Genomic DNA, 24,931 nt, shown 5'->3' on the forward strand with positions numbered 1-24,931 from the left:
AGGTCTCAACTCATAAAAATTATTAATTAATTAATTAAAATATATTAATACAAAGTTATCTAATAAAATAAAAATAATATATTAAAAATATATTTTAATTATTTATTTTTTATTAATTTTGATTTTTATTAGTGTTTTTAATTTTTACTAAGTTTTGTTAATATTTATTAGTTTTAAGTGGAGGTTTAGTGGATTTTTAAACTAATACTTTTTGTTGTTTTATGTTTGATTGTATAACCTCAACCTATTAATATTATTTGACTTATTAATATTTTACTTTATTATGTTGTATTACTACTCCCTCCCTCCCTCTCCCCCTCTCTTTTTAATATTGTGCAACTTTATTAATCTAATCAAAATAGGTAATGATTACTTTTTTATATTTTTAAAACAAAAGAAAATAGGAAAAATGCAAAAAATGGAGAAAAAAGATAAATAGCTTCTCTCAAAGGAGAGACATGCTGACATGGACCATCCAAATTTAGGTTGGTCCATGATAAGGTCGACCTTGTTGGCCCAAATTTAGGTTGGTCCATGATAAGGTCAACCCTGGCAGAAAGCTCAAGTTGTACCCCTGGTTTCTTTGGTATGATAACCATGCACATCAAAATTTCTATATGAGTCTCATGCTATCCATTCATTAGGGACCTTGTTTTTTTTAGAAACTGATGCACAAAAAAAATCATAATAATAGGATCCAATAGGTGATAAAATGAGAAAGAGCAGATTAAGATGGCTTGGGCACATGTATAGAAGACCATCAATTGCACCAGTTAAAATAAGTGATTAGTTATATGTTAAAGTGGCTAAAAAAGTTCAAAGGTAGACCAAAATGGACAATGATGGAAGTAGTAAGAAATGATTTATGCACTAATAATTTAATAGTTGAGATGACTTTAAAATAGAAGGGATTGGTGAAATGGAATTCATATAGCCGACCCCATATACTTGGGATAAGGCATAGACAATGATGATGAATAATAAGATCCAAAACTTTGAAGGTTTGCTTCCACCTCTTTTCAGCCTTGAGAGTTGTTGACAGTGATACTAGTCTTTTATTTCACAGAGAAGCATAGAGGGACTGGGTTCCCTGCCCTAGACCAGGCCACTTGCTATTCCTAATTTGGCTAGCATTGGCATGGGTTTCTTTGGGGTTTCCGTTTCAACGAATAATTGGTGTAAGCCTTTATTGTCTTTTTTTTTTTTTTTTTGGTAGGGACTCACAAAAAATAGAACAATAAGGATTTGGCCATTAAGGACGGCAATGGGGCAAGTTCGGGGAGGGTTTTGTAAATTATAGACCATACCTGCCTCCCTAAACCTCCCAACCTATACCTGCTCCAAAACCCGTAGTGGGATGGATTTTGAGAATCCAAACCCTCCCTACACATGAAAATGCAAAACCCTCTCTGATCCTTCCCACCGCACATTTAGTGGTAGGATGTCTTGGGTTTAAAACCTACATCTAATTTCCTATTATTTCTTGTTGTATATAAGCAATAAATAAGTAAAAAAAGCATGAACAAACAACAAAAATTTCAATTATTTGATTAATACATATGAAACACATAAACTATCAATTATCCTTCACATAAAATTCAAAAGATTATTAAATTCAACACCTAATACATAAAGTTCATATTTACAAAATAATAATAATAATAAAATAAATAAATAAATAATAATAATAATAATAATATACTTTCCTATGCAAGTCGGAAATGATTAAATTTAACCTAATACCACATCCTACTCATCCCCACCCCAAAATATCTGTACCATTTATAAAAATGAAAATGGTTATCGTCAAAAGACCTTGAATTTTCTATTTTCACTATTGCCCCTAGTCATTATATCCTGATTTTTATGACATAGCAATTCAAGTGAGGAATAAAGATAGGATATTTTTATTTATTTCTATTAAAATGAGAATGGTAGATGTGTAATCGATTATCTATTTCCATTATTACCCCCCTTTAGTCATTGTTATTCCAATTGTATTTTACAATATTATATACAATATTTTATATTTCCATTATTGTCCTTCCTTAGCCATTATACCCTAATTTCTCTATAACCATTATATATTTCTATAATTTCTATAATAAAAATGAAGATGTGGTAACAATATTTTGTCAAAAATCCTTATTACACTTTCCCTTTTTATAGGGATGCAAATGAATCGGGTCGGATTCAAATAAGGGTATATCTAAATCCAATCTGATAAATTATAGGTCCAATCCAATTCGACCAGATCTCACTAATATTGATTTAGCTCCAAATTTGATAAGTTATTAAAAAAGAAAATATAACAATTTATATAAAGAAAAACAATAAAATGAAAGTATTTTTCAACTATTTTCATCATATATACATGTTTTCTAGTAAAAATAAATAATATAAAAATTTATAAAATATAATATAAACAAAAAATTGGATCCTTTTGAATCGGATAGGGGTGATCCGAATCTGATTCAGTTTTTAATCAGATCCGAAAATCCATAATGAAGATATCCAAATCTGATAAAATAGGATCAAACTGAATCATGATCCCTTTTTACCCTCTATTTTTTTTGTTATTCCAATATTTATTTAACCTATCATTAAATGGGATGTACACTATGAAACAAAGTTTTTTTTCCAATAAAAATGAATACTAACCATTAACATACTCACTATCAATCAAAGTTGCATCCTTTCATTTTTACCTTCATCATTTTTTTCTATTCTAATGTTTGATCTCTCATAAATGTGAAACTATAAAGTGGGTTATACCCAATATAACCCAATCACTGTAGCAATTGGGCCACTCCATACCTCCGAGTTGTGTTGGGCTTGGGTTTTGAGGCTTGTGCGTCAACACGATATAGAACAAATTATCTATCTATTATATATATATATATATATATATATATATACTACTTTATGCAAATTATATCATAATTTTTTTTAATGTCATATATAAACAATTGTATACATCAAAATTCATATAGAATAAAATTTTAAGATTTTTTCAATTTCTTGTCTATTTTTTTAATTTATTTAACTTTTCATTATCTTTTTCAAATTTTTTTTTTAAATCATGCCTCTCACACCCTGGCCTATGGCTGAGCCTGCTTGGGCTTGTGTTGCAAGCCTAACCTTTGAAGAGTTTCAGGTAGGGAATGACCCACCCAAGACCACGTGTTGGCATGACACAGCCTGTAAAAGCATAGACAACCTGCAAAATCGTGTCGACACACCCCACTTTATATTTTCTGATGAAGTAGTGAAAAGTACCAATTTAAGACAATACAAAAAAGGGCATGAAAAATAGTAAATAACATATATACAAACAGATGAGAAAATAATAGCAAAGAAATAATCATAAATTGTCAAACATCAATCAAACCACTTTCTAATAGCCTAAATCCAAGTTCTTCCCAACTTAGAGTCAAATCGATATTTTCATTTCAAATTGTATTTTCTTTGTCATACTTAATTTACATTAATAAATTTAATAAATTTAGTTATAGTTTTATCTATTATTTTTTCATTCATTTTTACCCGTGCTTCTCCACTAATGTTATTAAAAAAGCAAAGGTGGCTTAATCATCGGATGAGAATTGATGCAGCTCAAACAAAAACTTCCAAAGAAAAGAAAGCGAACTCCCACACGCATGCACCATCTGCCTTGTTACTGTAGGATTTGCATTCCTTGTAGGCACGCTTCTCCATCTGTTTACCGTTTACGCCTCTCTTGTGACTTGGAAGTTCCAGCCCATCTTCAATGGCCCAATTACTTTTTCATTATACGAGGTTGGGCGGAATTTATTTGGATTTATGTCCAACTAACCTACAGTTGGGCATCTATTATTTCTCAACATCTGATACTCAAGCCTTTATAACTGTGAGGTGGAGGGTTGGGGTTGGACAAGATCTGCTAACCACAAGACTTGCCGGTGCAATTTGAATGGGCTCGTGTTGGGCTTTTGTCAAAATTTGAATGGGCCCAACTCAAAGAAAAAAATTCAAAAGCTAACTCGAACCAACCGGAGTTACACCCCTAGCAAAGATAGACTACCCCATTGTGTGGCCCCACGAAACCTAAAAGAATAAACGATAAGTGGGGACCTAGTAACACTATTCAGATCAAAGTCTCACCCAAAGTTGGTTTGAGGTTTGGAAACTTTTCCTCCAAACCCTAACCATCTATAATTCACCCCTACATAAATGGTAAGCTGTGTACATCTTAAGCCAGGCCCAATTTGCAATACCTCAAGCACAGATTGGGCCTCGTCAGCCCAATTAATTTCCTAAAACCCATTTAACTATCCATATTTGCAACTTCAACGACATTCAATTCAATACTGTTTTCTCCACCTTAGTTGATGCTTCGTCTTTTGTTTTTCTCTGCTTCCTTGACTGACTAGGAAGTTACGCAGAAGGCGTGACCTATTCATCTTCTTCTTCTTCTGTTCTCAAGCCTTAGGAGTTTGGACCCCCACCCAACAATCGGGATCCTCTCCATTCTTAACGGGTTTCTCCTACTTTCCTTCCAGATTTTCCAACAATGAAGGAACCGTATAAAGTTAGTGCTTGCTGTCATTCAGATTTCTATCTTTCTGATTTTTTTTTTTGTCACCCAGTTTCTTTTTTATATTCGTTTCGATGAATTTTGCATGTTTTAATTCTCTCTTCAGTTCAAAAGGCTTCTTTTTTCTGTTTTTGTTAGCTTACAAGTTACAATTTGCCTGACGACGATTGAATCCTCTGTTGCGGCGACGGTGGATTTTTAAATGGATTCTGAAGTTTTCTATTTCACAGTTATGGAAGGGTCATTGAGTTTCGAGTTTACAAATTACAATGGCTTTACATTGATTAAATTTTTTGTTTAGAGAGGGGGTTAGAGTGTGAGTGTTATGGCTTCTTCTCAGAGCAATTGTCACTCCGAATCAGAAAAAATCGAGCAGATAATTAACGAGTTCTTCACAAAGAGTCTCCACATAATACTGGAGTCAAGGTCTCCTTCTATTTCCTCCCGGTATTGCAGTGGTAAGCAGGCTCTCTTGTCACCATCTTCGTCTCCGTCTTCATCTTCAACTGTCAAGCCCAGAGATAAATGGTTCAACTTAGCACTCCGGGCTTGCCCGTCGGCTTTAGAGAACATTGACCTCCGGCGCCAGAGCAATCTGGAACCAATGGTGGTCGATGTGATTCTCGTCCAGAGACCGATGGGCTGGGATCCTATTCGATGTTCCCCAATGAGGTGTCTGACGAGGAACCACTCTTTCAAAGAGCGGCTTCCGTATTGTCGGAATCCTGGGCAGGAAGAATTTGGGTCGGAAGGGAAGAGAGAAAGAATCATAGAGAGGTGGATCGTGCAGTACGAGAGTCGGATGAATAAGGATTCAAGTGCATGGAGCAAGAGGGCGGGTAGTACTAGCACTCATTCGTTGTATAAGAAATCCATTATATTGTTAAGGTCTTTATATCTGACTCTGAGGCTATTACCTGCATACAAACTCTTCAAAGAACTCAGTTCTTCAGGCCAATTTCACACATTTAGCCTTGAACAAAGTGTTCGTTCATTTGTTGAGCCTTTTACACGAACAGAGGAGGCCGATATGCAGCAACTTGGGTTCATGCCAATAGATACTAATGGTGGCAGGCTTTGTACTTCTGTGCTGTATTATCCAACACTGTTGGATATTAACTCTGAACCCTCAATCCCAATTTCCCCAAAGCTCATACCAGATTATGTGGGGAACCCAACAACAAATCCTCTTAAAAGGTTTTCTTCTCTTCCTTCGGCAGGATTGGTGTCTCAAGGTTCGCCTTCTTCCTCTCCATGTTCTAGGAGGCACAGTTGGAGTTGTGATCATTATGGAGCCTCTGCATCTTCATTGTTGCCCTCACCAACAAACTCTGGTTCTTGTGTTATTCCTTCTGGTGTGAGTACCAATCACCATCAACCTGCAAACCCATCACATCATTCGAGCAATACAAGTTTGGTGGTTCATAAGAAGAACAGAAGTTTCAAAGAGTATTTGTCATCATCTACATTGTCTCTCTCCCCTCCATCTCCACCAACCAATGTACCTGATGTTTATCAATTAAAGGCTCTTTTGCCCCGTGAAAGTGCTCCAGCCGGCGTACCTGCAGTTAAGATTGTTGAAAACACATTATCCGACAGTCATATGTTGCCTCTATCTCCTTCCTCAAAAGGCACAATGCCTGGTTGCTCACAGATTGATAATGTTAAAACTCCAGTGAGGTCTGGAGATATTCAGACATGCATAACAGCTCTGAAGGTAGTATTTTGGTAATTATTCTTTTTATCACACTCTTCATATTCATTTACATAAGTCACCAGTTTGCATAATTTGTGTTTGTATGCCTTTAGAAGGTCTATTCTGGGAGATCCAGCAGATTGTCTTTCCAGGATGAGTTCAATGGTTCTGATTTTTCCTGTCCATTTGCTGTTGATGATAATGATAATGCTATAATGGGTCCACATACCAGGTACATCATTGAATAACTATTGATTGTTGTTTTACATCAATACATGGCATTTTCTTTTATTGTTTTACTTCATGTTCCTTCGGGTCTGTGTTGATAACTGGACTGTTAATAATTTTTTAGTGAATTAAATGCAATAGAGAATAGAGTTGCTACTGATAGGGATTGCTAATGATTCCTTGCCTAGCTAAATAATTCTCCATGCTATTAGCAATTCTCAAAACATGAAAGGACGACATAATGAAAAAGCTAACAATTCAATAGTGTGATCCCCATAGGATGTGAGAAGTAAAGTAAACTTGGTTTTCAAAGATCCAAGGACTCAAACTGTGCTGATCTTTGTTGGCAATCCTGATCCTTCTAGAATTGTTGGTAATGTAGTATTAGAACCATTCCTTATTTTTATTATCCATTTAAAAAAAAAAGAAAAAAAGATTGAGTGAGAGAGAGATCACAGACCACCACAATTTACTGAATTACCAAACAGCACTGAATTACCAAACATCACTAATTCATCCTAAACCTTAATGACTCATCTTTTCATTTGGTCTTCATCACTTTTATCCCTACAGATTCATTGTAAGAAACACAATATTTACCAGAAGTTACTTTCTATGACTGTAATTTTGAGACTTCAGGAAGAGTTTATTGTAGGAACCATTTGCTATCTTCTTGGTAAAGCCGGACGATTGATAAATGGAATGTTTGTCCTCTGTTTATTTTGATTAAATAAAAAAAAGCTCTCGAACATAACAATTGTGTAATTTATTTATGATTCAACTTGTTGAGCTAGTGCTTGGGATGGCATGAGAGTTTAGCAAAAAGTTTTAGTGCTGGCTGCAGACCTGATGCAACCCTCCTTTATCCTGGCTTGGACCGTCAGTGTAAGACAAGATCACACTGGCAGAGTTGTGCTAAAGTAGCCGACCCCATGTAGCTGTGGTATGTTATTTGAAACGGCATGGAATTGTGTTAAAAGTGGATGTAAAGTTGATGTGGCTCATGGATGATAAATTTAGAACTATTGACTTGGATATTGAAAAACTAGGATTTTTTTTATGCCAGATAACTAAGATGATATTTTCAATTTAGCAAAAATGTTGCAATCATTGTTTACAAACTCAGCCTTCATTAAGGAAAACCAAAATTGCTTTCATATTTAAAAATTGATGTAGATCTTATTTACTTTTCTGTTTTCTTTCTGTTCTTTTTCAATTTCTTGTTTCTTTTAATGGGCATTAGATTATTATGTTAAAAAGATGTATGCTTTAAGAGCTCTTTTTCTTCTTGCTCTTATTTAATTTCTGGGAATTTGTAAAGGAATACCTAATAAAAAAATATGAAGACTGAATAACTAGTAGCACCTGAATTAATCAATTGGATATTGACTGTATGCTCTTCACTAGACCTTATCCGATATTAAAATTATGTACTTTATTCTGAATTCTTTCACAGTTTTTGTTGGTTGTGATACTGTAAAGTTCCTTGTTTACTTATGACTGTTTGGATTTTGAACCAATTCAGACCTATTTCCACTGTTGCATTTGCGAGCTAGTAACCCTACTCTGAATTAACCCGAGTCTCATGTAATGGCTTGGATGAGCTTGTCAGGCCATCTATATATTACATGCAATTATCTGAACTGACCAAGTGGCAGTGATATTATGTTAAACCGTTCAGTTGATTTACATGTTGCATTCTTAAATGTTGCACCATTTTCCAGTATTAGATGTAGTATTATACGTTCTACACAAAGGAAAAAAATAGAAGAATATGTTAATAATGCTATTAAAATGACAAAATTTTTATCTGTTCTTACTTCCTGAGGTTTGTGTTAAATTGCGTGACACCAACATCTCCTCCTTCCTAAATGTTCAACTGTGCTATTCTAATAATATTGTTTATTTTCTTACAGATCTGAGTCTTTTGATGGAAAAAGGCTTCTTAGTGAGCTGCTTGAGCCTGGTGAACTCCCAATCAGGAAGTCCCAAGAGGCTATTTTAGGTTCTCTTGTAAACATGCTAAAGACAGCACCATCTCTCCATCGTCATCCTACCTCATTCAAGTTGCAACATGTCCCCAAGCCTCAAAACCAGAGAAAAAGCACCAGGAATGCCAAGGAGACCTCAAACTTGGAAGTTAGAGAGGTTCAGAATGCTGCCTCCTGTCCAGGTTTCACTCCATCTAGGCTTCTTGTATCCAAGACAGCTGCTGATGCATTGAAAGAGCTTCAGAGTTATAGAGAGATCAAAGAATTGCTGCTTAGACAAGGTATCAGGTCCCTGACATTGGCCAATGATGCTCCTGGTGCACAACCTGTGAGCAGAGGCGCAAAGGGATTCTGAGCTTTTCTTGCCATTGAAACCCTGTAATTATGCATGGTGTTCTGTTTCAGATGTTCTTGCAGGCACACCAAATGGCAGATAATCTTTTCTCCATATAATTTTTGCCTTTTCTGCATATAATTAAAAATGTATAGTCATGCATACAGCGGAGCTCATGTCCAATTTGTTAATTTTTTTATTACCTATTATGTAAAGCACTTCTCATAGTTGATGGTTTAATCACAACTCAGTTAGAGGGCTCATTTCATCCACATTATGGCACAAATAAGAAGGAAGATTTTTCTTCATCTCATGCCCCTGAACTAGGTATTTGTGGTGCTTAAATTCCTTTTAGGTAAATTCTACATGTTTAAATGTTAAACATAGTGGGGTAGAAGTTATAGTGTACAACTCTGTATTGAAACTTTGAACCTTGTTTATTTCCTTGATTCTATAAATCCACAAATCCACAGTCATAGTTGGATGGAACTGGCTCTTTTTCCCCTGACCAATCCAACCCACATGAATCAAGATTCAAGAATGGGTGTAATGGAATGGACCTCGGCCGTCTAGATTGAAATTTAACTTAGGCTCAGTTTGGGAAGAGCACAAATACAAAACCTTGTATAAGGCATTTCTAAACCTTGTATTTGCACTGAAGATATTTGTATTTGTACTCTTCCCAAGTCTGAGTATTAGGCTCTGTTTGGAAGGAGTACAAATACAAATATGTAGAGTGCAAAACCTTATATTTTGTATTATTTTGTATGTATTTTAACTGTACATATTTGTATTTGTACTCTTACCAAACTGAGCTTTTGATAGTATAAAATATGCCTCAGAGCCTCACAGTGATTGGTTGATATATGAGGTAAAGTATATAATGTAGTGATCCACACGCAAAATTTGTTTTGGTTGTTTGCCTGTTTGCCCAGAAAGATATGAGAATCTATCATTTATCAAAAAAAAAATGATATCAGAATCTATTTCCAAACCCTAGGCTCTCGGAAACCAATCATGCCAAAGGTTACCAGAGTCGGGTTGGTTGAGTAGGAATAGAGTAGAATTCATCTCTCTCTCTCTCCATCACCTTAGATTATGTTTGGTTTGAAGAAAAGTTAGGGAAAGGAAGGGAAAAGTGAGAAAACCTATTTTTCCGTTTCCCTATCTTTCTTTTCCTTTCCCTACTTTTTCCTTCAAACCACACACAGCCTTACTATCTGCGGATTCTGCGTTTAAAGGTGGCAGATGTGGCTATCCGTAATCGAATCAAAACATGAAAATATAACACAAGCTCCAAATATTTATTATTTGTACTCTGACGACGTTTCACTTAGACGTCCAAGTCCTAACAAAGCATACTTTAGAAAAGGTCTACAAGGAAACAAAGCATGGCTGTTTTATAAACAAAAAAAAAACAGAGAAAGGAAAAGATCAAAAAGAAAAAAAAAAAAAAACCACTTCTGCTCATAAAAAGGGACACGAATCCTCCTCCAAATCCATGATCATCAAGTGAACCTCCTTCAACCCTCCATTAATGTTAACGTATCTGACAACAAACAACACAACAACAAAAGAAGGAAATAAACACCTTAATTGTAGGCTTCTACAGACCACTAGATCCAATTAATTTGGTTAATCCAAAAGTAATAGCCATGGCTAGCCATCCCCCAATCAATACCCTCAGACACGACCTCACAACTGGTGCTCTCCCCAACACTGCTCCAACTCCTCCAAACACCAACAGCGCCAAGCTAGCAGCTGCACTCACCACACCCAACCTCACCTTATACTCCCTTACAAACAATGCCGCCAGGAGTGGAACCAATGCTCCAACCGAAAACGCAAACGCTGATGCTGCAGCTGCCTGGATGGGGTTCGGCAAGCGCTCTGTCGTCCTCTCTTCCTGATCTCCATTGTTGACACTCTCCTTCATTCTCTTTATCTGAGCCATCTCTATGTCGAGCTGAGAGTAAACAGAAACAAACTCCCCAATTGCCATGCTACAGGCTCCGGCAATCAATCCGGAAAACCCAGTTAGTATCATAGCCTTGATGTCGTGTCTCACCGCTCCTACTCCCATCATCAGTGATGCTGTGGACACCAGCCCATCGTTGGCTCCGAGGACTGCAGCTCGAAGCCACTGTGCTCTCTGAGAGTAGTCTAAATCATCCTTCTCAAGCTTCTGGCTTGTTTGTTGCTCGACGTCGTAATGGGGAACCGCCATTTTGGCTTGCTTGTTGAGGGATGCTTCGTTACGATTTTCACCAACTGCGCATGCTGCCATGAAGGAAAGAGAGCAGAGAGCAACGAAAATATATAACAGATATAGAAGAGATGAAGGCGTAGGCGTGTGGAAGGCACACTCCCTAAAGGAGGGTATTTATAGAGAGAACGAGGAAAATGCTCTACTGTGCTGTAACAGTAATGGGCACAAATGCACAATCGATGTGACATTTAAAATGGATTTTTGTTACGTTTTGTGCATTGCTTAGTTGTATATCACCTTATCACCTTAGTTTAGTTTACAAGCAGGAAATTAATTCAAGCAATCATGTTCTGTATAATCTGTGTCCTAAACCTTGATTATAAACCCATCTAGAAGGTTTCATCAATTTGAAGAACCAAAACCAAGAACCACTACAACGAAAAAATTCAGCCTTAATTTCCTTTTGAAGATTTGGGCCATTTGGTTTTCCGCTCTGTCGGTGAAGGGGGGCTGTATTGGGTTTGGGGCTCCATTACTACTTCATTTTGTGAGCCTTTCAGTGGTTGCGATCGATTTTGTTTCAATCTGAAGTGTTTAAGATGGCACCCATTGAATGATGGGTTCCAGTGGTTGAAGATGGGGCCATGTGGCAAATTATGAGTAGTCATGGTCAAGGTCCATGGACCTCATCTTTTGCCTTTTAATAATGTGATAACTGATAAAACTGTTAAGAAGCCTTGGGTGCCCAACCTTGCGTAATGGGTCATCTCATAAGTTGACGGTTTAGTTGCGTAATGGGTCGGGTTATCATATAAGCCTTGGGTCTCCAACCTTTGGTAATGAAAGTGATTGTCTTAACACTCCCCAAGAGGAAACCAAAAGTTGGTAGGATAAAACCACCAATCGAGAAAAACTCACAAGGAAGGATAAGAGATTTAAGACTTGATTTGCCAATATTGCATATTTTATAAGAGTATTGTGGAAAGTGCTGTGAAGATTAATCTAATAGATGAAATGATATAGTGCAACTATATATATCAGCACTGAAGTCTAAATCATATGAATTACTAAAAAGTCCATTATTTTCAATTGATCTAATATAATGGCATTTTCAGACCCACCCCACGTATTTTCAGTGGGGCCCATCTAACACAGTCCCCTTCTCAAGCCGATCAGATATTTAAGAGCTATTGTGTAAATGAAGTTATTTGTGAAAGGGCTCTTCACAACACTAGTTTAAGTTGATATAATTAATCCTACTTTTTTTTATCCAAAAGTACATTCTTTAATAAAGAAAATATAAAGTATCTACATATATTAATATGCATCAGTAGGGGTACCTTTCACCTCTATTCTCCTATTAATTGCTTTCTGATTAAAGAAGTCGATACAGAAAAGAATGGAAAAACAAAACAAACAATTTCGAGCAAGTTGGTATGCTCTTTTCTATTGTTTAAACTCATTTCTTGTATGAAGGGCTCATTAGCATAGAAACATGTTTTGGGTTCTCACCAAGTTTTAAACCCATTTGTATGCAAACTATACACAAATCTAGGAAATCGACCAATCCTTAGTCATGAGCTAATTACAGTTTTTTTGAACTTTTTCTTCAGACTTAAGAAAGGCTATACTACATATCTCAGCCGAGAAAGAATGGATAAGATAACAGGATTAATCTTATGAAGAAGAAGAAGACAAGATAGATGAGTGCATCTCGTCTATTAACAGTTACAACAGAGAGAATGCATCTCGTCTGAACTCTGAAGAATGAGTGCAGCTGAACCCATTAGATCCACTTTAATGTTATTGTGGCAAAAGGAGAATAAGAAATAAGAAGCCGTTACTGAGCTTTTCTCATCAGTTTCTTGTTTCCTTTCATGGCTTTCCATTGTAACTCACCAACAACTTATCATTCATAAGCTAAAGTAGCTAACCATATTACTTTTATTTTCTGAAGGAAGATGGATTGCTGATATGGAAGAGCACTCATGGCTAGTGAGGGGGCAGGGAAATTGTGAAGGCGATCAACATCACCATTCACCACATCAGTTAATGGGAGGGGGAGGGAGTGTAGATTCCACGTGAATGCCACCAGGCATACATTTTCTAATTCAATCAATAATATGTATGTGGTGTAATCTCATCTCATCCTCTCATTACTCATTTCTCTACTCAAACCCATTGACCATTGTTGGTTGGCCTTGCTTTTATATATTAATTGATACTGAGCTGGACCTCATCGTTGGAGGCGGATGGAGCAGAATGGGAATTGATGCATGTCAATCTCTAAGGGTCACCAGAGTTGGGGCTTATAGTCTTAGTCATAGTCTCTAGGTTTTATTTTATTGTAAAGTAGGGTTGCAATAATGGGTCAGATCCAACTGGGTATATCTAGTTTTAATTCCAATTAGTGCATTAATATTGGACAAGGGAGGTTTTAGTATTTATCAATAATGTCAAGGGAGGTTCAAGTCTTTTACCTGGCCCTATTATATTTCGTAATAAATTTGATTGAAAATTAATTCAAACTTGAATTTATGAATCTTTCCCGTAAACATACATACTTGCCTTGGATTCCATGCAGGTGCTACAACCTGCATGTGTGCATTGGGAATATATATAAACAGATCAAATTTGGATTACCCTTAGTGGAATTTGAGTTCTAAGTCTTGGTTAATGGATATTATTTTCAGCAGCCCTATTGTAAAGGCTAAAGAGCAAGGAATGGGGGAGTTGCTACAACCTAGCTAATTAAGTTATTGCATTATGTCAAACCAGACCCAGATGTTAAAAGCAAGCAGTTGTTTGGTTCTCTATTTTTTTAGAAAACTATTAATTACTTATTGATTCAAAACAAAATTACAAGAGTGACCATCACCAAACAAAGACCTCACCCAAGGTGGTGGGCTATACATATATTTACACTCTTCTTTCGATATGCATGTATTATATGCTATTATGTGAACTAAAATATCAATATCTATATCTATATAAATATATTAAGCTGAAATGAGTACCTAAGAAGGCCTGAGGATGATGGAAATGGAATCTAATAGTATTTTTTTGTCTTTTTTCTTAGAAATTATAAGAATGCCACTCTCTACGAACTCTCTCTCTCTTTTGTTTTTTCTTTTTTTTTCACATTATAAGAATGCCACTCTCTCCTACCAACTCTCTCTCTCTATCTCTCTCTCTCTTGCTTTTTTTTTCTTTTAAATTACAAGAATGCCACTCTCTCCTACCAACTCTCTCTTTCTTTCTTACAAATTACAAGAATGCTATCTCTCTCTCTTTCTCTCCTTATAAATTACAAGAATGCCACTCTCTCTCCAACTGAGGGAGACCTCAGCTCGGCATCTTGGCTGTTAGGGAACCTACAACCAAAGGCAGTCGAGTTTGAGACGAGCCGAGATTGAACTTCTGAGCTCAAGCTAAAGTCTCTAATTCGAATCGAGCTCGAGCTAGACGACACCTCGACCATTGAGGGAGACCTCGACTCAGCACCTCGGTCATTGAGGGAGACCTCATCTTGGCACCTTGTCAACTAAGGGAGACCTTAGATCGACACCTTGCCTGATAGGAAAACCTCAACTCGACACTTCAATAGCTGAGGGAGATCTCGATTTGGCACATCGGCAATTGAGGGAGACCTCGGCTCAGAACCTCGACTGTTTGAGAAACCTGCAATCAAAGGTAGCCGAGCACGAACTTTCGAGCTTTTAACTCGAGCCGAGCTCGAGCTCTTAATTCTCTAATTTGAATCGAGCTCGAGCTTGATAGTTTATGAGCGAGCCCCTACAACGCAGGGCCCCCTCCGCTAGTAAATACATTAAGTTAGAATATGTACGAAAGAAGGCCTAAGAAGGCAAGAAATGGAATCTAATAGTAAATTTTGCTTTTTTCCTTTCAATTTACAAGAATGCCACTCTCTCCTACCAACTCTCTCTCTCTCTTGCTTTTATTTCTTTCAAATTACAAGAATGCCACTCTCCTACCAACTCTATCTCTCTCTTGCTTTTTTTTCTTTCAAATTATAAGAATACCACTCTCTCTTTGTCTTACAAATTACAAGAATGTCACACACACTCTCTCTCTTGCTTTTTTCCATTCAAATTACAAGAATGCCACTCTCTCTTACCAACTCTCTCCCTCTTTTTTCTTACAAATTACAAGAATGCCACTCTCTCCTATCAACTCTCTCTCTCCTTATAAATTACAAGAATGTCTCTCTCTCTCCTGTCATCTCTCTCTTTCCTTATAAATTACAAGAATGCCACTCTCTCTCCAACTAAGGGAGACCTCAACTCGACATCTTAGTTGCTAGGGGACCTACAATCAAAGGTAGTCAAGCTCGAACTTCCGAGCTTGAGCTCAAGTCTCTAATTCGAATCGAGCTCGAGCTAGACAACACCTCGACCACTAGGGAGACCTCGGCTCAACACTTCGACAACTGAGGGAGACCTTAGTTTGGCACCTCGTCAACTAAGGGAGACCTTAGCTCGACACCCCGCCTACTAGGGAAACCTCAACTCGACACTTTAGCAGGTGAGGGAGACCTCGGCTATTGAGGGACACCTTGTCTTGGCACCTCAGCTACTTGGGAGACCTGCAATCAAAAGTCTCATGAGCCTAATCAAATGTTTACATAGGGTGCCACCTCAGCTTGGCACCTCGGTCATTGAGGGAGATCTCGGCTCAGCACCTCGACTACTTGAAAAACCTACAATCAAGGATTGAAATATCGATACGATACGGTCCAATGCAGGGCGTATCATATAGGTATCGTTAGTGTCTCTGGTATGGGATACGCTACGACTAGAGATGTATCCTACCAGTCATGCGTATCGGGCCGATACGGGCGTGTATCGATATGTACTGTATCGGTTGTTACACATCGATACGGACCAATATAGTATGATACGCTATGCGTGTGAACGCGCGGCGCATGCATGTGCTCTTCTACTGAAAAAAAGAGTCACAAGGATTCAAACCCGTGTCAAGAAGCAAAAGAGAGCCTAACATCTTCACCTATAAGCCACTATGCCATTCCATCTTTTGTGGTCATTAATAAATGAATAAAAGTTTTATTTCTTTATTACTTAAATGCAATTCAAATAAATAATACATATTACGGTTAGCTTTAACTAAAAATTAAAATAGTAATATTTAAAATCATTATTTTATAAAATAATAGAAATAAATAATATATCAAATCCACATTTATATCAAAATATCATTTGAATCTCAAAAAATTATAAAAATATAATATTAATAAGGGAATAATTATTTTAGTACTTAAAATTTATAAATTTGTACATGATATACACACACACATTACATAAAATCATATTTATTATTAAGAAAATAAAACCATTGTTTACAAAATATTCAAGAATATAATCTTAAATTGAATCTATCAAATCTACTAATCTACATTTATACCAAAAAAAAGATTTTTAATTTGAAAATTATAGGAATAAAAATATAATTAATAATGGAATAATCATTTTAAAAGTTAGAAATTATGAATTTGCATATGATATGTATCTTAGAAATTTTAATAGATTTTATATATTTTAAGTTTAGATTATATATTTTATAAATTATTAATGGATATTTTAATTTACATAGAGAATTTAATATTTGGTTGACCTCTTTGTTAATGTAAGGAAGTAAAAATAGTAAAATCGAAAATAATTGATATAATAATTAAAATATAATAGGAAAATATGTTTTGTACTTTGGACTCTGGATTGATACATTATCAATAAAATTGCATGATATGTATGCATCATATTATATTAATTGTAATATATTTTTTTCAAATACATCATTAAAATATACATATATACATTATTTATGGTTATTTGACCTTAAATTTAATATTATTAATATATTATGAAATTTTTATGTCCATATTTTTCATCTGTTTCCATAGTGTATCTATATCCGTATCCAAGTTATTCAATATGATATTCGATATGATATTTGATACCAATACTTTAATCCTTGCCTGCAATCAAAGGTAGCCGAACTTGAACTTCCAAACTTTTGACTCGAGCCGAATTTGAGTTCGAGCTCGAGCTCAAGTTTCTAATTCGAGTCGAGCTCGATCCTGATAGTTTATGAATGATCCCCTGCAATGCAGGGCCCCCTCCGCTAGTTATCCTTTATGTGATATATAGAACTTTACAAGTTTCAAAAGATGTGACCACTTGCTTAACTTGAGAGTCAAAAAGGCTGATTCATCTAGTTGGCATAGCCACCTCCGTTTAGGTTAATTGCCATCGTAGCTGCATTGACAAAAACTTTAACTCTTCGTATTTTGAGTGAATAAGCCATTTTCAAGGCCTGTACCTGATCTCCATTCAGCTGGGCAGGCTACCATTCAATGCATGGTTCACCTAATGCTGCAATAAACTTTTTGTTTTGATGTAGGTAGGGGTGCAACCGAGCTGAGGCGCGGGAGTCAAATTTTGGCATGTCTTAGTTCAACTTGACTAAAATATTACTAATTTGGAATTTGAGTTTGATTCAAGCTATCTTTTCCAATTTGAGCTCGATTCAATTAAATATTCCATGAGCTCAAATTTGGCTTGAAAGCTCAAAATATCTATCTATCTATCTATATATACACACATATAATATGTTTTCATAATATATTTATATATTTTTTATGATATATATATATGCATGCATGCATTAATCAAACCAAATTAATGAATTTAGCTTTTTATTGGTTAAACTTAAACTCGAATAACTAATTAAATTTATTCCAAAATTTGAACTGGAATAGAGCCTAACTGAACTTGAACTTGAACTAAACATTAGATGTAGATGTAGAATAACAAAACCATAAATAGTATCATGCAAATTCCTATGGGAACCATCTGTAACAATATAAAAAACAATCATGCATGTAATAATTGTAGAGAGTTAGTACTAATATCAGAGTTTTGATTTCAAACACCTTGCATTATATATTTATACGCTGCTAGCTACAAGACTTGTTGCACCTGAGATTATATTGCTTCTGTTTGAAGATCATAGTATAATATATACTGCTTCTGTTTGACTACATACACTACCCCACCTACCTGCATGCCGTTGGTGGATAGGATAAAAGGGTTGCCTACCACCTAATTGTTGTATCTATGGCATTAATCGGAACGAATTGAAAGAAAAAAATGCCTCCAATGACTATCGCAGGTCAATTACCATAATGAAAACCAGGTCTCGACAGTCAAGTCTAAGGAATTTGTCATTCAATAGTACATACATACGTACAGTGTTAAATTGGACGATATTTGGCCACATTCAGACCAACCTCATTTGATTTTTGATTTGGTAATCACATGAGTTATGGAAATCCAATACATGGAAAAAGATGAACAAGTGAGTAGGAATGGCAATAGAGTGGGGTTATATTTAGGGGTGCAAATGGATGGGATCATGATCTGATCTAAGATTCAATCTTATTTGGTTGAATTCGGATCATTCCTGTTTTGATCAGATTAGATAATAGGATCACCCCTATCTGATTCAAGAAGATTTGATCCGATATATAAATATATAATACATATGTATGTGTTATTTATTTATTTATAAATTTCTTATATTATTTATTTTTTTAAATGTACATATATGACAAATATAATTAAAAAATACTTATATTTTTTGTTTTTATTTTATTTAAATTAGTATATTGTATTTTTATTTTAATAATTCATTAATTTTTAAATAAAACAAGTTGAACCGGATCAGATCCAAAGATCCAACTTAATGATAAGATTCGAATTTAAATCAAGTCCTATCAGATTCAATTTGGTCAGTTTGCATTCCTGGTCATATTCCTTATCCCCAACCAGATTTTGAAATAAATCCCTATTCCCAATCCCAACCCCATTGAGGATAAAAGTTATCCTCCATCCCTGATCTCTGATGGAGACGGATTCCAAGTGAAGACCCGAATCTCCCAAATTTTTTAAATAACAGTAATTTTTAAAATAAAGAAACAGTTTTACAATATAAATAATATATTATTATTATTATTATTATTATATATAAAATCGGAACCGAGGCGCGGGGACTTCACTCCCATCCTTGACCCGTTCCTCCAAGGCAATCTCCACCCCCAATCCCATCAGGTTGGGGGGTCGGGTACGTGGAAAGTTGCCATTTTTTTCATAATTATATTAATTTTATAGGCGACATCCTTGTGAGCATACTAAGTAAGCATTCAATATTCTGACAGTTGTACTAAAAATTTTCTTACAATCATTTGAAGCAAAGGCTATAAGGATAATCATGGGCTGCGCTTTGCAACTATAACAAGGGTTACTAATAACTTGGGCCCGAGCCTGGGTGGACTGGATTCCGTGCCTATGTCTTATGTATAAAATATTATAAATGACATTAAATGCAAATAAAATTTATTTTATATATTATATAATACAAAATATTATATATAATATATTATAAGTGCCATATAATAACATTTTATATAAAATTTACAATATTCTAGAAAATATACAATACATATATTAAATATATATGGGTTAGGCTGGCATGGGGTTGAAGTATTAGGCCCAGACCTGGCCTAAAATTTTCGGGCCTGAGCCTAGGTAGGTTGTGAACACAAAACCAAGGCTCAAACTTGAAATTTTTGGATTGTGCTGAGCTAAAAAAGATCACCCTTAGTAGGCTGAGGGTTTTATGGGACATGTGCTTAGAAATTTATTAAGGCCTGGTTCACTTTTCGGTTAGTTGTTTATCCTCATAAATGTACTTACTAAGGTATAGGGGTGGCCACAAGTCGAGCTTTTAACGAGCTGTTTAAGCTCGATTCATGAAAAGCTTGATTCAACTCGGTCTAAACTGATCTTCGAGCTAGACTTGAGTTTAATAAAGCTCGACTTGCAAGCCTATACATATAGGGTGTCACATTGGCTGCTAAGGGAGACCTCGGCTTGGCACCTCGGTAGTTGAGGGAGACCTACAATTAGAGGTAGTCGAGCTGAGCTTGAACTTTCGAGCTTTTGACTCGAGCTTGATAGTTTATTAGAGAGCCTAGCTTCAATAGCCAAATATTTGTCTCGGTTCAACTTGAATCGACTCCTACTTGGGTAAGTATTTCCTAAGAAACACTTACCCAAAAAAGTGGATTTACCTATTTTCTTTTATTTTTCAAGTAAATAAGATAATGACTGATTTAGCCATAAAAAGTCATTATTAAAAGGGGCATTTTTGTCCCATCCTAGTGTTGGCAACTTTCCCCTAGGTGAGAAAGTTACTTACCCAAATAAGTGATGGGTATACCAGGGAAAATAAATTTTTCATGAACCCCACATAAAGCTGAAAAAAGAACATGGATTTCTTGATCAATGGAAACCAAAATCCCATTGACCAACTCTCCCCCCCCTCAAAATCCCAAAAAAGAATGGGCCCTAAGTAATTATTCTTTTTTTTTAGTGATTATTCTTTATCCTCACCAATAGTGCCTACCTATCCAGTCTTTTTACAATCCATAGGAAAAAGTCTTCCTTATTGATTAAAATAAGTAATGGTGAAAAAACATAGCACTTCCTATGTTTTCCCGATTTATACTATGCATTTTGACATAATTTTTTCTATTTTTATTAATTTCACAATTATATACATTTAAATATAAAATCAGACCTTGGATTGTGAATTAGACAGTCCATGGGAGAAACAGAGCACCAATTCTCGATTAGGTATTGTGAATTATAGTAGTAGACAGGCCAGCCATAGGGAATTGTTATAAGACCCCATGGAAAGATATTAAATGCTGGATTAATGGAAGTTTTGATTGTGTTATCTATGATTAAGTGGGTTGTAGACCAAGTGTGAGTACATTGAACACAGGGGTCAGAGAGGTGAGCCCCATGAAAGCCTTATTAAGTTCTTGTGTTCGTTCTACTTTTAGGGGTTCAAAGGGTCCATCACACGAAACAAGTGCAACCATAGAGAAGAATCATTTGAGAAAAGATCAAATACTGATTATAAACAAATTTGGTTCAGACATGACTTTTAAAAATCTTATTTTGAACTTTAAAATATACCACTCCATAAAGGGGAAAAGCCTGTTTAACTTTAATCTAAAGAATATATTAGATTATGCTAATTCAACCCAAGCCTTACATTTGGTCTGGGCTTTATGGCAAAGCTCCATCATACATGATTCTGTGATCACACTTTCTCAAAAAGCGCCACAGTAGCACCCTAATTATGAATCCTATTCTTTCCTTGCTTTTCCCTTGTTTGTTCAAGCCTATTAATAAATATAAAAAAGCTGGAGCATGGGTTAGGCACCATGAATGAATGGTTATTTTATGAGAGAATTTTCCTCGATGAATATAATGCCCTTTGGACTTGGGCTTCAAAAAAAATGCTTTAATACGCAACAAAATGATTTCCTGCTCAAAACAAAACATTAGAAACAATTCAAAACAAATAGCATATAAAAAACAATAAGGTCCAGAGCACAATCCAACAAGAAATTCAATCTTTAGATTATAGCTTTATATATGGTAGGGCATAAACAGGTATGGTCTGATGCTGATCTATTTAATTATATCAGGTCGAAACCCAAATTTGCATTGACCCATTTGCGTAAATTCAATCCATGTTGATTATAAGGGGAAATTTACATGAGATGGAATCCATTTTAAAACATGGTTTATCTTAAACAGTTTGTTGGATGAAGAGAGTGGAGCTATTGGTGGTGTTGTGCATGATGCAATGGAATGTGGGCATAGTGAGTTGAGATAGCTAACCAATATGAGAAATTTACTATATTCAAGATGTAATGCTTTAGGGAGCGTTGGAATTTCATGGGAAACAACCAGACAAACCAAGTTGCAATTGGAAAGGTGGTTCAGTTGACACTTGGGCAAATCAAAACCCAACTATGTGTCCTGTCTTATCCTGTGATCAAATGAAAAGGTGAAAGGATCGAAAAAAGTGTTTTGGCCAATCATGGGAATGTGGACCTGTTTGGCTCCTCAAATTAAATCATAGGTAATGGGCCATTAACATGACTCCTGTTATATGGATGGACCTGTCTTTCAGTCCAACAAGAAGGAAAACTTTTTTGTTTCCCCTTGGGGATTATATATGATAGATTCTCACTGTACGATTTTTGTATGCTCCATACATCATATTTCCAAAAGAAAATTGATTTGGAGATACAATAGGTGTACAAGTTGAGTTGGGCCAATCAAAATTAGGCCCCACGAACCTGTTGATTTGGGCTTGGGCCGAAAAGTCCAAACTCGACAATTTAAGATGTGTTGTCAACTGGTCGGGTGATAGCAGATTTGCAGAACTTGTTCCGAAACGGATCCTATAGGTTCTGTAATTGGGACTATATGCAATAAGAAAGTAATTTGATAAGAAAAAAATGCATGTTTTTTATGGTGAAATAGGAAAATGAGATAATATTACAGTTTTAATATAAATATAATTGATCCAGATCATAATTGGTTCAAAACAACTAAAACCAATCCTGACCCAATTATAATTGGAACACATAATGCAGACCCTGGGTCGGTTTGGTTCAGTCAACGGGTTGGGTCTGGGTTGAGACCAGCTAGAACTGAAACTGACCCGATATGAAATATTGAGGACCCAGAACCGAATCGGACCTGATAGGGTCTATAATTTTTAGACCCAGAATTAAATTAATTGGTTTTCGGGGCAGTTGGGTCTAATCCGACAGACCCGATAATAATATATACTATAATGCCAAAAAAAAAGATAATAATATATACTATATGTATATAGTTCGGATCAGATCTGAATTGATTCAGAACTGGACGGAATCAGTTCCGAACTGATAATAAATCGGAATACTATATCAGGACCCAGAACCGACCCGTCAATTCCATCGGGTTTTACCGAACCCATTGACTGCCCTAAGTTTAAATTCCCTTAATAAAATTGCCAACATACATGCTCAATAACAGAAATGTCTAAAACTTATCTACTTGAAAATGCCAAGGCCAAATTACTTATACATCCTTTGCCATTTTTCAGTCAGATAGTAAGACCACCTCTTTGGGTAGTTTTGAAGGGTAATACCCTTCCTTGAGATGTCCCGGTTCAATTCTTGAAATTGAAAAAAAAAACAGTAGTGTATTTTCCCTTTGAATTGTGCAATTTACAATTTTGTGCATATAACGTGTGATTGGGAATTGAGATGATGCACCTTAACGTTCAAAATTTACAATTTTGACCCTTGCTTCTAACGTGGGATTTGTATAATGCAACCCAATGATTTGTAATTTTGTATTGTGCATATTGATACCTTGCTTCTAACGTATGATTGAGATTTGTATTATGCAGCCCAGTGTTTCTTGCTTGCATAACTGCTTTCCCTAATATTTGTGTATGTGATGTACGTAGAGGCAGTGTTTTTAGTTTGTTGTTGATTTGGTCAGTTGAATCATTTGAATTGTCACTCAATTATGATTTTGGATCAGGTTTTAATAAAATTCAAAAATTGATCAAAATTATTGATCAGGTAAAAAATTGTCCGATTTGGGCAGTTTAGACTGTCTGATTGTCCGACTTGTTCATAATAATTCCGGAGAGTAAAGCATCCGAAACAGTAATCAGAGCACCGTTGATACGCCGAGACGCCATTATCCAGCATCCCTCAGAAACAGTGGGAATTGCCAGTAGTTTCGACAACCTCAGCTTTTTCACCGTCGAGTCCAGATTTCTTAATCACCGAGAGATGTGTGGCTCCAATTCATGGTGGATAGAGAATGGATAAAAAAAGTGAATAGAAAATCCCAAGTGCATTTCTTCAAGGTCCAAGGACCACGTCTTTGGCATGGCAGAGCCGTTGAAGATACTCTTTGTCTATGGTGTTAGAACGCTGGGGGAAACTACCGAACTACACTGGTTTTCACGTGTGATACCCGCACCTGTGTTCGTTAACTTTTAAAGGACATGGAGAGAATTGGACTTGTGCCAGAATCGGATCTCCTGCCCACGAGAATTCTGTCCACGTTTATCGCAGCGGCACATAGAGAATAACTCATCTTTACATAGTATTATGCAGGGGGAGATGTTCCCAATTCATGGGGGGTAGTGTGTGGGTAGGGCGTGGGCAGAGTACCCGTGGGGCAGGAGATCCATTGTCGCCAGAATCACATTTCCACTCCGCAGAATCATGTATCGGAAGGGGTTTTCTCATCCTGTTCGAATGAGAACCGAACAACTAGTTTATGCCAAACGTGATTTTCATCCTGATCCACATAATCACTCCCGGGGAGTGATGCCAAACAGGGCCTAAAAATCCATTGGATATCTTGGTTTAGAAGGTGAGTAGAATTCCAGCTGGCAAAAAGAAAGATTTATCATCTCAAGAAAATGGAACATTAAAAATGGAAAAGTTCCCTAGGAGGATGCTTGACGGGTAAGAAATATAATGCCTACTTCTGGGTTTGAACCTGCCCACGGAAAAGTTACCAAAGAAAAACAAAAAAATCTGCCCATCAAAAGAAAACGCCTGGGCTTGAAGCTTGTTTTCCTTTTCATTCTTTTGTTCCTCTGGTTCAAAAGTAAGGTCGCAACTTGGGCCGGATTGTCCCGAACCCAATCCTAAAAAATCGGATTGATGTTCGGGTTAGGATTATGTTTGAAATTTATGAATATGACTTTGTTTCTGGTTGGATTAGGATTGACCCCTCGGGCAATCCAACCCAATACAAACGTAAGACTATACATGTCATATATAAATATATGTTATATATATGATATATCGTACATTAATTTGTTTAGATGCATGATAGTTGTATAACCCCCACCATATACTATCATTTATTTCTTTTAAGATAATCACTTCACTTAATCCTAATTGGAAATA

The 24,931-nt window shown here is 36.0% G+C and overlaps 1 protein-coding gene and 1 pseudogene across 3 annotated transcripts; one reads left to right on the forward strand and one right to left on the reverse strand.

Annotated features, from left to right (window-relative positions):
- The first annotated feature begins 4,321 nt into the window (after positions 1–4,321).
- On the forward strand, positions 4,322–8,937 carry LOC104599874 (autophagy-related protein 13b-like). 2 transcript variants are annotated; one of them, XM_088887056.1, is made up of 4 exons: positions 4,326–4,570; positions 4,715–6,293; positions 6,386–6,504; positions 8,417–8,937. In XM_088887056.1, exons 2-4 carry the CDS (start codon positions 4,902–4,904, stop codon positions 8,844–8,846), a joined length of 1,941 nt encoding a protein of 646 aa, XP_088743182.1. In that variant the 5' UTR covers positions 4,326–4,570; positions 4,715–4,901; the 3' UTR covers positions 8,847–8,937. The 2 variants fall into 2 exon arrangements, with proteins under 2 accessions (XP_010260921.1, XP_088743182.1); XM_010262619.3 differs by having other exon boundaries at positions 4,322–6,293; positions 6,389–6,504.
- Positions 8,938–10,113: 1,176 nt separating this feature from the next.
- On the reverse strand, positions 10,114–11,193 carry LOC104599873 (vacuolar iron transporter homolog 4 pseudogene; annotated as a pseudogene). Its single transcript, XR_016076561.1, has one exon. The product of XR_016076561.1 is annotated as a vacuolar iron transporter homolog 4 pseudogene (transcript).
- Positions 11,194–24,931: the final 13,738 nt, after the last annotated feature.

The sequence above is a fragment of the Nelumbo nucifera genome, chromosome 5 (assembly GCF_055504915.1).
Source record: "Nelumbo nucifera cultivar China Antique chromosome 5, China Antique-T2T, whole genome shotgun sequence".
Classification (NCBI taxonomy): Eukaryota; Viridiplantae; Streptophyta; class Magnoliopsida; order Proteales; family Nelumbonaceae; genus Nelumbo; species Nelumbo nucifera.

Bases quoted from the DNA above. Each gene is read 5' to 3' on its own strand.
- LOC104599874 (XM_088887056.1), top strand. From the start codon at position 4,902: ATGGCTTCTTCTCAGAGCAATTGTCACTCCGAATCAGAAAAAATCGAG. The intron at 6,294-6,385 runs GTAGTATTTTGG...GTATGCCTTTAG, and splicing joins CATGCATAACAGCTCTGAAG to AAGGTCTATTCTGGGAGATC. The intron at 6,505-8,416 runs GTACATCATTGA...ATTTTCTTACAG, and splicing joins ATAATGGGTCCACATACCAG to ATCTGAGTCTTTTGATGGAA.